The 14,034-nt window shown below is 41.3% G+C and overlaps 1 protein-coding gene across 1 annotated transcript in view; it reads right to left on the bottom strand.

Annotated features, from left to right (window-relative positions):
• Positions 1-14,034, bottom strand: part of MARCHF6 (membrane associated ring-CH-type finger 6) — a 2,699,933-nt gene that overhangs the window by 1,103,904 nt on the left and 1,581,995 nt on the right. The window contains exons 19-20 of the mRNA XM_044064887.1: positions 7,579-7,647; positions 7,426-7,500 (exon numbers count right to left, since the gene is read on the bottom strand). Coding sequence (XP_043920822.1) covers positions 7,426-7,500; positions 7,579-7,647 — 144 coding nt within the window. The remainder of the gene's footprint in view (positions 1-7,425; positions 7,501-7,578; positions 7,648-14,034) is intronic.

Raw genomic sequence — 14,034 nt, forward strand, 5'->3', positions numbered from 1 at the left:
CTGTACCAATACATTCCAAGATAATTAGTAAGAGATTAAGTGCGGTGATGGAAGGAATGAAAAAACTATTGTGTGTGGATGGGAAACAAATATCAGCAACACATAACTGTGAGTCTTAACTTAATTCAACAGAAGGCCATGAGTCTCTCTGAAGATTTAAAGAACAAACGTGGTGACAGTGAGAGCACTGGTGAAGAAACATTTACAGCTAGCCATGGCTGGTTCCATAGATTTAAGGCTCACTCAAACTTACAACATAAAGGTGGGTAGAGAGACTGCCAGTGTGGACATAGTAGCAGCAAATGAGTTTCCCAAGTTATTGTTGGCAATTACTGATGGAGGTTACCTACTAGAGCAGATTTTCAATGTTGATGAGACAGGGTTGTACTGCAAGATGATATCTGAATGTATATATATTGCGAAAGAAGAGAAGTCAATGGCTGGGTTTAAAGCTAAGGACAGATTTACACTCTTGTTAGGCAGAAATGCTGCTGGTGACTGCAAAAGTAAACATATGTCAATCTATCATTCCGAAAACTCCATGGCCCTCAAGGGTGTTTTCAAAGTTTCACTTCCTGTTGTATGGAAGTCTAACCATAATGCATGGATGACAAAACCTTTTTTTGAGGACTGTTTTTTTTCCATTCCTTTTCACATGAGATGAAGTACTACTGCAACAAAAACCTGCTATTCAAAATCCTGCTTATCCTAGAAAGAATGCCCTACCATTCCTGAACAATTTTCATGACATTATCAAGGTGGTATACCTGCCTCCCAATACCACCTCTGTCTTCAGCTGATGGATCAAGCTGCCATAGCAACTTTAAATGCTTAACACCTGTGCAAAACTTTCACACAGGCTGTGAAGGAGACAGAAAGGGACAGAGTGCTGGAACAACTACATCTACAAGTCAAGTGAAAACACTGATGCGTCCTAGCATGAGGTAAAGACTACCACCATGAATGGTGTTTGTAAACTGCAGGTAGAGCTTCTTCCAAACCACTTGGATAGAATTAGAGAGATGAAACTGTAGGATACACCACGAGAACTAGCGGTATTTCTTCACATATATAGAATTAGAGAGACCGTAACTTCGGCAGCCAACACAGTGGAACTGGGCAGGCAACTGTAAATGGAAACTGAAGAAGATATCCATGACGTGTTGGGAGTGCCACAGTAAGGAGCTAAGCAACAAGGATTTTATGGAGCTAGAGTTGCAAAAGGCCCAGACAGAAGTCAAGGAAGAGGAGCAAAAGCAGTGGAACCCAAGAAATTCATCTGTATGGAACTGAAGATTTCGACATGATTGAGAAAGCACTTGCTTCTTATGAGTCTCAGGACCCAACACTAAAAGGTTTACAAAAGTGTGTGCAGTTACTCACGAAGCTATTGCCTGCTACAGGAAGAATTTTGAGCATAAGAAAAAAATTAGCTGTGCTGATATCTCTTGATAAATATCTCAAGAGGGCTGAGGTGGGACACAATATGCAACAAGAACCAATGCCATCTACAGCCACAGGAGGCTCTTTGAATATTCCCAGTTCATGATGGTGTTCCATCTGCGCACTAACCACCACTCTTTAAGTATCGTGTACCGTATTATGCTATTATACATTAAAGTACAGTTTAAGGTCGGTAAAAAATACACTATTGTCAAAAAATAGAGTACTACTGTCAATTACTAACGGTGCTTAAACACTCCACTAATCAACTTTGTTGTACAGTGTGATTATTTGTTTTTATGATTACAGTACAGTATTTTTATCTTTCTTGTGCAGATTTGTAAATTTTGGTGGTTATTGGTACAATTTTGGTACACCCCCCATGGCTAATGTCTCATTAGAACCTTTCACCTAACTTACGTAACTCTAAGCCAACCAATCATAGTACTGTACCCACTTACGACTGTTAATCTACTGCTCATCCCATCTCTCCAGGAATTAGGGAAAACTACCCCAACAATGTTGTGCTTTCCATAAGCAACTAAAACCAGGAGAACACATAATAAATCAATTTATCCTTTTCAACTAAAACCAGGCAAAGACAGAGTAAATCAATTAGTTATCCTTCTCAACTATAGCGACCATCATCTGCTCTCTGACTTATTCTACATCTCTCCGCTTTTACTCTGATAGTAAATCTATCACAGGAATCCTAAACTTAGGAATATCTTCTAAAATGTATTATTAAACTGTAGAGAACGAATGTATCTTAGCTGCTAGTTAATATGTATGTCAAAGTCTCTTCTATGGAAAATGTACTTCAAAAGTCTGTCCTTACAACTACGTTTTGTAAAAAATTTTTCTCTTGGAGCTTTTCTCAGAGCCTCCACTGAAAATGGACTTGTAATCCAGCTGGACTCTCCCGGTCAACAAATGTAAAATAAATAAATAAATGTTGAGCTCATTCCATTATTCATCAAGGGTGTGTTGAACTTGCAAACATTTTCGATTTACTAAAAACCCCCAGGAACGTAACCTGTTTGTAAGTAGGGGAGGACCTGTACTTCTAAATACTTAATTTTAGTTGTCTCCATAAATGAGGGTACTTCTGAACTAATGCATGTGAGGGCACATAACTTACTGTTGCTATAGTCTTGGTTTTATCTTCATTAAAACTGAATGACGCCTCCAGGTGTTTTTGCAGTTGCATCCTACTGATGCAGCTACATGTCAGACAGTATTAAAAGATTTCATCTTAAAGCTTATGCAATGGCAAACACAACCGTATTGATATTTTACTTCTGTCTAGTGCAGGTAAAGATATTTATTGTTCATATAACAGTGATTTATATCATCATACATTTCATAGGTTCATAGGTAGGTACTAGGCTATCTACCTGAAGACATTTATAAGCCTAGCGAGAATGTGCTGGCTTTCGCTGCCCCCCTTAGATTAGTTCCCTGTGCCTCTGACCAGCACAGCCACTGAAATGATCCCCGGGGTAAACTTTGTTTCCCATCCACTTGTCAAGGCTTCTCTTGAAGAGTGTTAGCGAGGAGCTCTGCCTAATGTAGATAGGAATCTTGTTCCAAAGCATGGGAAGTTTCTGTTACAGCAATCTATCCCTCCAGCATGTCCTATTTATTGTTGTGGTGAGGTTTAGATCCCTAGAGCATGTGGCTCGAGGGGATAAGCTTTTCTTTAGGTGGAGCATGTTTATCAGTTCTGGGTTGGACATGGCCTTGTATGTTGGGCAGAGATCACCTCTGAGTAGGCGGCATGCAACAGAGTACAGCTGGAGTTTCTTCAGTCGAGCTGCATAGGGCATCTGTTTGAGGCCAGTGATCCTCTTGATGAAGTACTTCTGTGGTCTTTCCAGCTGTTGCAGGTGTCTTGTAAGATACATCCCAAATGGGGCGTTGTACTCTATGATGGGTCTGATGAGTAGAGGGGCACAATGACCTCTTTTGATCTGGATGCAGACCCTTTTGTGATCAGGTGTGCCACATAGAAGGATTTTCTAACCACTTTGGCAATGTGATTATCAAAGGAGAGTTTACTATCTACTTGGGTCCCCAGATCCCTTATTACGCCTTCCGTATTTAGGGGACTACCACCAATGTGATAGTTTGTGGGTACTTTGTTTTTTCCAAAGGGGATGACTATGCACTTTTTGGCAATTAGCTTGAGGCCATGATTTTGACATCAGGTGTCCGTCTCATTGAGACCCTTTTGGAGGATGTCTGTTGTCAGCCGGAGTCTCAATTATAGCCCCTAGTTTGCAGTCGTCTGCGAACTTGGTCAGCCGTAGTCCTCCTGTGCTTGCCTGAACCTCTGAGAACAGGAGGGGCCCTAGGAATGAGCCCTGGGGAACACCACTTGTAACCAGTTTAGAGTCAGACCTAGCTCCCGCAACTCTTACCATGTGGGTTCTGTCCATGAGCCAGTTGGCAATCCATCTTGTGACGTAGGGGTTCATGTTCAGGCTGGTGAGCTTGTCTATAATACCAGAATGGGGAATGGTGTCAAAGGCCTTTGCGAGGTCTAGGCAGGCTGTGTGTACCACCTTTCCCTTTGGCTCAAAAAAGTCCACCAGGTTTAGGAGGCATAATCTGTCCTTAAAGCCGAACTGGGTAGGGTCCAGTGTTTGGAGGTTCCCAATGCTTCTGGTAATGAGTTCCATGATGATGGGCTCCACAGCCTTGTAGACCAAGCTAGTCAGGCTTATAGGGCGATAGTTCCCGGGGTCTGTTGTGGCTCCACCTTTGTGGAGCGGAATAACCGTTGCTGTGCGCCACTCTATGGGTACGTAACCTGTGGAGAGGCTGAGTTTGAACAGTGTGTTTAGGTGAGGGGTTAATTTGTCTTCGAGTTCGTGTAGAATTGCAGCCTGGGACTCCATCTGGTCCCAATGATGCTGTGTTTTTGGCTTTGTAGAGGGCTGTTTTAACCTGAGTTTCTGTGATTTTTAGGAGCTCTACATTCTTCTGGTATGGTTATGGGCCCTTTTGGTGGTGAAGTTTACATTGAACCAGTCTGCCAGAATGTTGGTAACATCGGTCGGTTCAGTGTATTTTGTGCCACTCTGCACTAACTTCAAGCAGATCTGAGCATTGCCAATTAGATTCTTGACATAGTTAAAGAATGCCTTGTGGTTATCTTTGGAGTCCTTGGCAATTTTTCTTTCGAAACTCGCCTTGGATGATTTTATGAGGGATTGTAGTTTCTTGCTGATACTGATCAGGGATGTCTTCCCTTCTTGGGATTTTACTCTTTTCTGTAATAGTTTCTCTTTCTATTGTATAGCTTTGTTTATGGCAGGAGTCCACCAGACTGGTTTCCTTTACTTGGAGGAGTGAGTCTTGGTTTTGCTTGGGATATCACGATCCATGCATTCTTGTAGGTGCCCGTAGAATGCATTAGTAAAGGATTTTGCAGCTTGGACAATGTTATCCTTTAGCATGGAGGCTTTGAAACTTTCGACCTCTGTCTTAAGTAAAGTGAAGTTTGCTTTTGAAAAGTTTTTCACAGTGGTTTCTTTGTCCAGGGGTGGGGGCGGAATGTGGATATCCAAAGTGTTTTGTTTATGGTCAGATCTAACCAGTGAGGGGTTGACCTCCAGTGTGGAGCACCGGTCACCCATGTTGGTGATGACCAGGTCCAATATGTTGTCACCTCTGGTGGGAGTGTTGATCAGTTGATCCAGGGCGTTTGAGTTTATAAATTCTAGGAAATGTTAGGCAAGGGAGTTAGTACTTGAGTAGTTCTCCCAATTAATGTTTGGGTAATTGAAATCACCCAATATTAGGGTGTTTGGTAGGACCTTTATATTTCCCAGTGTTTCCAGAAATGCGGAATGGGGGTCCTGGGACAGGGTGAGTGGTCTGTAACAAGCTACAATTTGAATTGCAGTTTTGCCCATTGTTAGTTGCATGTGGATGATCTATGAAGCATCGTGCTGTGCCACTAACCTGGACGTGTGGGTATCCTTAATGAATATGGATACTCCCCTGCCTTTTGTAATTCGGTCCGGGTTCTGTGGCCGAAATGTATGGTAGGAGTTGTAGCCTGATACTGCTGGGGTGCTCTCTGGAGCCTTAAACGAGGTTTGTGTTACTGCACATATATAGATTTTCTCCATACTGAGGAGTGCCTCGAGTGCATGCATTTTGAGGTTTAGACTTCTGGCACTGAGTAGCATCACCCTCAGTTTTTTGTTACTTGTGATATTTATGGCGGTGGGTTTGTCTTTTGAGCCTTGCCTAAAAAAGGCACTATGGGGGTGGCAAGAGCCTTGGCCAGAATTCGAAAGCCTAAGGGTGACAGGTGCAAACAGTCTCTGGCAAAGCAACATGGCTTGTCGAGCATGTCATCCCAGGCAAACAGACATTGGATCCCCTTTGAATGACACCAGAAACTTAGCCAATTGTTGAAATTGATAATTTTTTCTTTATACTGTGGTATCATTCTTGGTGACGGTAGGATGCTACTCAAAGGTCAGGGTCATACTCTTCCATGTCTCTTTTCATGTAGTCTAGGGAGGTACGGTTCAGGTCATTCACACCAACATGGACAACGACAGTCGTATTTGTACTTGTTCTGGAGTGACCCGAGTGCTTGTGTTATGTGGCGGATCCTGGCACCGACAGGCAGCTAACAGTAACCTTCTTGGTTACTGGTTATGGTTTTGTTTTCCTAACTATCTCAGCAACCAAAAATCACAGACAAAACTTCTTAGCCTCATATGAAAGCTCTCAGTTGGATGAAAAAATGCTTCTGACAGTATAACTTGAGTGGTTGCTGAGATATTGTAAGTTATTTACAAAATACTATAAACTTAATCGTTACTGTGTCTTATAAAATCCATTTTAAGACCTGGAACCTAAAGAATACTGCCACTATAAAAAAATGTGTGCTGAAGCGTTTGCCACTTACACTTCAGTAACACATATGGATCCAGAGATATGAAACTGTTTGAAATGTGAGAGCATAATTTGAGTTTATCAAAAAGTTTAGGCTCTGCCCATTGGAAGTTACAGTACAAACTTCAGAGTTCCCTTGGGGGAATGAATTAAGTTTACATCCCAAAAAGATATGAAACCGTCTCAAAATATTCCACAACACAGAAATGTCCTTTTCTGGACTTCTCACATACAAAATATCACCCACAAATAAAGCCAACTTTTCTTTATTACTGTATCAATAACATCCTTAAAATTCTGAGTCCCTTATTTTCTTTACCAATGGTTCTAAGCATAAGGCAAATAAAGGGGGAAAACATCCTTGCCCGATTCCTCTTTTCAACACAACTTATCAGAGAGGAAGCCTCCCATATTAATTCTTCTCTGATCCTTCATATATTCTCTTAAGTAACTATTATTTTATTAGGGAATGCAAATGTCTCCATTGCTCTACTCAAAATCCCAGCTTACCCTAATGACTGCATTCTCTGAATTAAGACCCACCAACAACAGTAGAATTTTCTTGCATTCATGCTTCCCTCTGACACCCTCCAAAAAAACACACTGGTCCATGTCCATCATTCTGGCAGCACCTTTGCGATTCTCTTAGCTAGTATAGACGCACACAATTTATGATCATGATTTAAAAATGAAATGAGCCTCATAGGCCCATAATGATCATAGGAAAGAGTGGGATCCTGAACTGCAACTGAGATAATTCTTCCCTTCTACTGGAAGGTATAGCTGGGACTCTGAAAACCCTCTGGACAAATTTGATAGCAGACTGGTTGCCACAGATGGTCAGCAATTCTGGGAGCAACTGGTAGAAAAAAAAATCAGAATTTGTGTTCCACGGCAGGTTTAAATATGGAAGAGATGCCTTTGGGAGGGGGGTCTCAAACTTGCTTATCATTGTTTAATGACATGCATATATGCCAAAACTGATTTAGAAAGCATCCCAGTTTTTAAAATGCACATAACGGATGGTTAAAATTATAATCAAAATAATAAAAATCTTACCAGAGAACATATATCAAGCCACCAGCCACAAATAAGAGGAAATACTCCAATCTCTACAACCACTAAGAGAGAGACCTAGAAGGGAAATAAAAAAAATGTAAGAAACTAAAAGTAAAACATGACCATGAATCTAATAAAGTAAAGCTGCCTTACCTTAACAACAATATAGCAGACTCCCAATAATCGTCGCGACCTCTGAAACCTCACAAGTGCAGCCAATCCCTGAGCAGTTTTGTGAAGGAAAGTTCATTGCCTCAATCAGCATTTCAAATATCAGACCACTGTCAGAATTATAACTCGATGATTATGAAAAATTTCATGCAACACAATCAGGATGATGTATTAAATGGTAACAATTCACTTTATGCACAAGCTTTTTTTTTTGAAGTGGAACCTTAATATATTAAAGAAAAACATTAATCAAGGAACACTAAACAGCACAAAAGGATGTCACTGACAACATTCCGGCTGCAAGTACACAGCAGCTATAACTGCCTAAGGTCTCTCATGTCCACTGTCCTGAACAATGTGCAACGGTAGGGCAGAAAGGTATAACTTGTTTTAAATTATTTTCTCCAAGATGCAAAGAGATGAAACCTTGATTGTGCCAAGACAATTAAGGATCATCTAGTGACCCAGACATTGCAGAAACTGACTTAAGTGTGTGTTAATGAGCAGCTGATGTCAACATGTACAAACAGAGGGAAGGATGGATGCACTAACTGCTGCAGTACTGACATCTTCTAGACAGAGAGGTGCACTGCTGTGCATTAAGCATATGGGCCAGGGAATGTGTGCTTGGCAGTGAGTAATCTTCATGGGACTTGCGCCGAAGTCTAGTCATGTAAGTAAAATTAGCATAACAGTAGATGTCCTAATAAATCACTTCTGATATAGCCTAAGGTGCACAGGTTGTAAACTGCCAAGGATATGACCACCAGGCAGCTGTCAAAGCTTCAGGGCACCTCCAACCTGTGCCAACTGCTGTGGGCCTCAAGGAAAGTCTAATAAAAGTACAGGTTAGGTTCCTCCAAGAAGGGAAGTTAGAGCCCTGAAAGTGAAATGTAAGTGAAGGAAAAATAAAACAAGTAAATACCTACATAGGAGTACACACATCTATACCCTGGTAATGCCCCTAAAACAGAATAAGGGTGAGGGAGGGGATCGTGAATGCAACAGTGATCTATTATAACATTTTATTTAATCCATTTATCTTTTGTTTTTAGTCCCACTAGGCTGGTGGACTCTTCAGGAAAGACCCAAGGTGACCATACCTCTCAACCTGGAAACATCAAAAATCTGGACAAGGCCCATGAAAAATAGGTACAAATCTGTACGCTGATTAACATCTAATTTGCATACATAATTATGTAACTCCACCCACTCCGATGGAATTTTGGGATACCAGCTTTCAAACGCAAACTGAAGAACAAACAAAATATAGCGCACCTGATTCCAATGTCCTATTACCTGGCTATTTCGCCCCATTTACCATAAACACTATTGTGTGCATACTGTTTTACTTCTACAATCAATGATTATTTGGATTTTATTTTTACATTTTGCAGTACGTCAATGCACAAACACTGACAGACATCTGATAAACAAAGCAATACTGTCTCACAATGAAAAGAGACTTGACATTAAAACTTCTCTGCCCTTGAAACTCACTTTCAGTGAAACAGCATTGAAACCCACACCACATACAAAAAAATGCATCTGGCCAGTGGTGGATAAAATATTACCTTTGGGCTGTTTACAAATCATTGGTCCGTTGCACACAAAACAAGAAACATACATGTGTTCTTTTCTTTGATACACCTTCCTAAGTTATATTCCTTGTATAATACAGCACACTTGTTAGTGCATTTTAAATTTCTTGTTTGAATGAACATTTTTCCAGTAGGCACTAGGCTGTACTGTAGGCAATGAAAAAAAATGCATGAACGGTGAACCAGTAATTACAAAACTTCCCAATTCATCATAATCATAAGTCTACTTCCACACCCAAACTATAAACAGAACAGTAGTGTAAGCCATAGTCATCTTGCACTTTTTTTCAAATAAAGTTTTTTTGGTGGGGGGGGCAAAGGGTCAGAAACCAGGGACACATTTTAAACATTGCTTGTATAATTTTGGAAAGTTGCTAGAATACAATTTTGTGCTATCACCATACATGTTACTGACAAGTCTTGAAACCAGAAACCAGAACCCTATATACTATAGTCAGTACAACATACCAGTGTGTTAAATCAGCAGCTTGAAAAATAGGAAGACTGAAACTTAATGGCTATCATTTAGTGAATTCAGTTCTCACTTCTCACTACAGCTCTCTTAACCTCTTAGCACAAAAAACCTGGATAAACAACAAAGCCAATAATGGGGGAATATAAATGGTGTTCTCACTTCTCACCATAGCTCTCAACTCTTAATACAAAAAAATCTGAAATGCAGTCGAAGAGACCACAGAGGATACTATTCTAGCCCCCAAAAGCCCCACAGCATTGTCCAACTAAGCAACCCACTCAATGCTGCTGCTGCACACACACACACACACACACACACACACACACACACACACACACACACACACACACACACACTGCAACCCGTCTCACATAACTGTCAACCGCCCCTGATTTTTCACATTTTACCCTGTCCCACATAAAATGTTTCATTTTTTAGGAAATCACCAAGTTTTCCACTCAGTCAACAATGCCAGACATTAGCAGTTCATTGTTCTAAAAATATTTGTTGATGCAAAACCTGCTGTCCTATTATGTTTTAATAGAATTCCAGTAATATTAAAAAAAGACCTACTATGGGGCTTTTATAGGTTCTGTCCAGGATTCTTGAACAAAGAAATTCGGAGGAATCATTTGTCATAAGTGCTATGACTATACTATTAAAAACGCTAATTGTATACGTCCAGCTGTGTAAATTAGAGCTCACAATCTGCTGCTGTGTTGATAAAGGTGATGGATGTGCAACATCTGGTCTACTCTCTACCCCAGCAGCTTCTTTTGGTATTGAAATGGTTTTAGGAGCAAGCTTGGATGCAAGTTACAACTATCCGTTTTCTGGGTAGTTTAATAAAATAGGACAAAGAGAAGTACTCCCCATCGTCATTTAAAAGAAAGTTTCTTGTTAAAAAAGAAAGAAAACGAGAAAACCTTATTAATAGCCTACAGATCTTTGCTTAAACACTTCTAACCACTGCCCGCAGTTTGAATGGCTCCTAAAACAATGGGAATGTATTGAAAAGAAAACAGCAGCACTCGGGAACTTAGTATTTAGATTGTACATTAGGCCTGGAACGCAAGACTGTACTCAGGACTATTAAATCAAGAGTTAGCCTTATTTATCTTGTTCTGGACTGCTGGGATGCTTTACAACTCCTACGAAAAGCTGTATTCTGGCTCTTCGGTATTGTCTTCTTTGCTGGCTGCATGCGCGGAGTCTCTGTAGCACATTCATTCACAGGTTACTGTCAGGGTGAGGCATGTTCATTTTTGGACGAAGAAGCTAGCTGGCCGTCACACGGATGCACCACTTAGCACAGTGGGCCACCGATTTGAAATTTAAACCTACATTTCACACCTGGACAGTTCCCCAAGCTGGACCTGTTTTGACCCTCTAACAACTTCACCAGAAATCCACTGCAATGCGAACAGTAATAGTTCTAATTGTGCCCGCGTGCCGTAGATATAATAAAATTTTAATTTCTTACCTTTTGAGGTGCAGTGTGTATGTTCTGGCTTTCTTGCCATTTATAAGGTGGGCTTTTTCCAAGTCATCAGACACTTCAACGAAAATAACCAGGGCCAGGCAAAGCTAGAGACTTTTTGGAGCTCCGCAAAAAGTCATTTCCACGTGTAAGTCCTTTTCAAATTTTAAATAATTCAGACAAGGGACGGCTTGCATACATCGTGAGCTCGAGCTCAATTCCGACTGGCTGGTAGCCCTGACGGCCCTGATGTCACCACGCACGTGATGACGTCAGCTCCAACAGCGCGATTTAAAAAAAAAAAAAAATAATAAAGCAAAAAAATCGGAAATGAAGGGGTGTCAATCGGGAATCGTGGCACCCCTTCATTTGGACCCCAAAACTCGGTAAATACCGAGTAATTCGGTATGGTTGGGAGGTCTGAAGGTGACATTTATACTACTAAGGGAAATTTGACCAGGACATCAGCGAACTTCCCCTACTCTTTTCTACAGGTGTTGTGGGATCCTTGACATCCACCTGACCAATCACAAACTCCATGAGACAGGACCTTGGTTTAACTTCTTATCCAAATGACAAATCTACTACTATGGAAAGTTTGCTTAAACTGTACCATGCTTGACATTACAATACTGCTGCAACAGCATAAGCTATATGGGTAAATTACCAAACCTTGGGATTATTTAGGAAGGAATTTAAAAATCCAGGAGTTCCAGGAGAATGGTCCAAACAAAGTCTCTTCTGAACCTAGAAAAGGAATCTAGTCTGTAATGTTTGGTGAAATAAATGTACAGACGGCCAAGCTGCAGCTTCTCTAATACTTGCTGAGTCCATCACTTTCAAAAAGAGGAAATCAAAGCCCTGACCTTGCCTGGAAGTGACATAAGGTTGAGAAAATCAGAAAGAACGAACTTCAGAGCAACATCTTTAGAAACTGGGTGTCTTTGTTACCTTCATAGGAAACAAAAACGATAAGTGGACTTCCTAAAGGATTTTGCTTTGACCAAGTAGTATGTGAGCTGTGTGTGAAAATCCAGAGTATGGGATACTCTTTCACCATTGTTTTAAGGGTCTGAAAAGAATACAGGGATATTAACAAAGTGGTTCAAGGTGATCTCTGAAACAGCTTTACTGAAATATCACTTAAGACATAAGCACACATACAGTTAAGTACAGTTGTATACACTTACCATAAATTTATATGTTAGAGTGTATTCACTGTTGCAGTCATCACATTTGGGTTATCTGCTTGCAGGTAGCCCTCAGTCGGACTGATAATCAAAGTTTTGGGTCCTGCGTTGGGTGCCGTCTTATCTTCCATGATGTCAGGTAGTCAGGGGTATAAAGCATACAGTTGATGCAATTACAGCAGTTTTTCTTGCCCCCGATGTCAGGTACCCCCATAATGGGAAGCAATCATATACAAGGTTACACCTCCAACAAAAAAGCAAATACACCAAAAAAATTAAAGCATAGTAAGCAAAAACAGGTACAGTCAATAGAAGTCAGGGGGGCTAGAGGGAGGGTAACCATGACTGCAACAGTGAATACACTCGAACATCTGTATTTATGGTAAGTGTACACAACTGCACTATGTTCTTCATGTTTCACTGTTGCAGTCATCACATTTGGGTAGATTCCCCAAAGCTAAAGATGGGAGGAGGTAATGTTGCAGTCATCACATTTGGGTAGATTCCCAAAGCTAAGGATGGGAGGAGGTAATTACATAGCATTAGGACCAGCTATAAGGCCCTGCAAGACTGCAGTGGCAAAGCCAGCTCTGGATTTAGAAAAAATTGGCAAGTGGTAATGCTTGGTGAAGGTATGTACAAAACACCAGGTGGCAGCTTCTAGGATGTCCATGGTAGGGACACCTCTGAGAAAGGCTGTAGAGGTAGATGCAGCCCTGGTTGAATGTGGTCTTATCCCTTGTGGGGTAGGTTTTCCATGGTGCTTATAGCAGAAATTAATGCAATGGCTTATCCACTTAGAAATGGTTTGCTTTGAAATGGCCTTCCCCTCTTCCCCAGCAGCAAATGCAACCAGCAGCTTTGCAGATTTCCTGAGAGGCTTAGTCCTGTGCAGGTAAATTCTAAGTTGTCTGTGCACGTCGAATGAATGTAGTATTCATTCCCCTTTGTTCTGTGGATTAGAAAAGAAGGTTGGAAAATGAATGGACTGAATAAGGGCCACACTGGACACCACCTTGGGCATAAAGGAGGGACTGGTCCTGAGGGACACCCTGTCCGCATGAAAGATGATGAAAGACTCCACTGCCATGAAGGCCTGTAATTCAGACTCCCTTCTTGCTGAAGTGATAACTAAAAGTAAGGCTATTTCTAAGAAAGGAATTTCAACTCTACATTTGTTGATGGCTCAAAGAGGGGTAAAAGTGAGCTTTTCCAATACAAAGTTTAAGTCCCAGGCTGAAGTAGGGACTCTGTGTGCTCCTGGCCCCTCTGATGAATTGCTTCACCAATGGGTGAGAGAAGAGGGGTGGCTCCATATTGTAATGTGCTGAAATGGCGGAGGCATAAATTTTGATGGAAGAAAAGGAAAGGCCCTTGGTGAAGCATTTCAGTTAAGTATTGAAGAATATGAGGTAAATTGGGCAATACTGTGCTCATCTCCCCTGAGTTTCGCACCAAGAACAGAATCTTTTCCATGCCTCAAGAATAACATCCATCACTTGCTTATTGAGGGATGGTAACGGAGAAATCAGGTAATTAGCCAGGCTGCAAGGTTCAGGGTTTCAATCTGTGGGTGTGGAATCTGGCCCTCCTGCTGGGACAGCAGGGCAGGGGTCTGAGGCAGGTGCCATGGAGCCAGCAGTGACACACTGCGCAAGGAGGAGTACCAGTACTGGCGTGGCCAGTCTGGTG

This window comes from Protopterus annectens, chromosome 3.part0, assembly GCF_019279795.1.
Source record: "Protopterus annectens isolate FY-2018-M chromosome 3.part0, PAN1.0, whole genome shotgun sequence".
Taxonomy (NCBI): Eukaryota; Metazoa; Chordata; order Ceratodontiformes; family Protopteridae; genus Protopterus; species Protopterus annectens.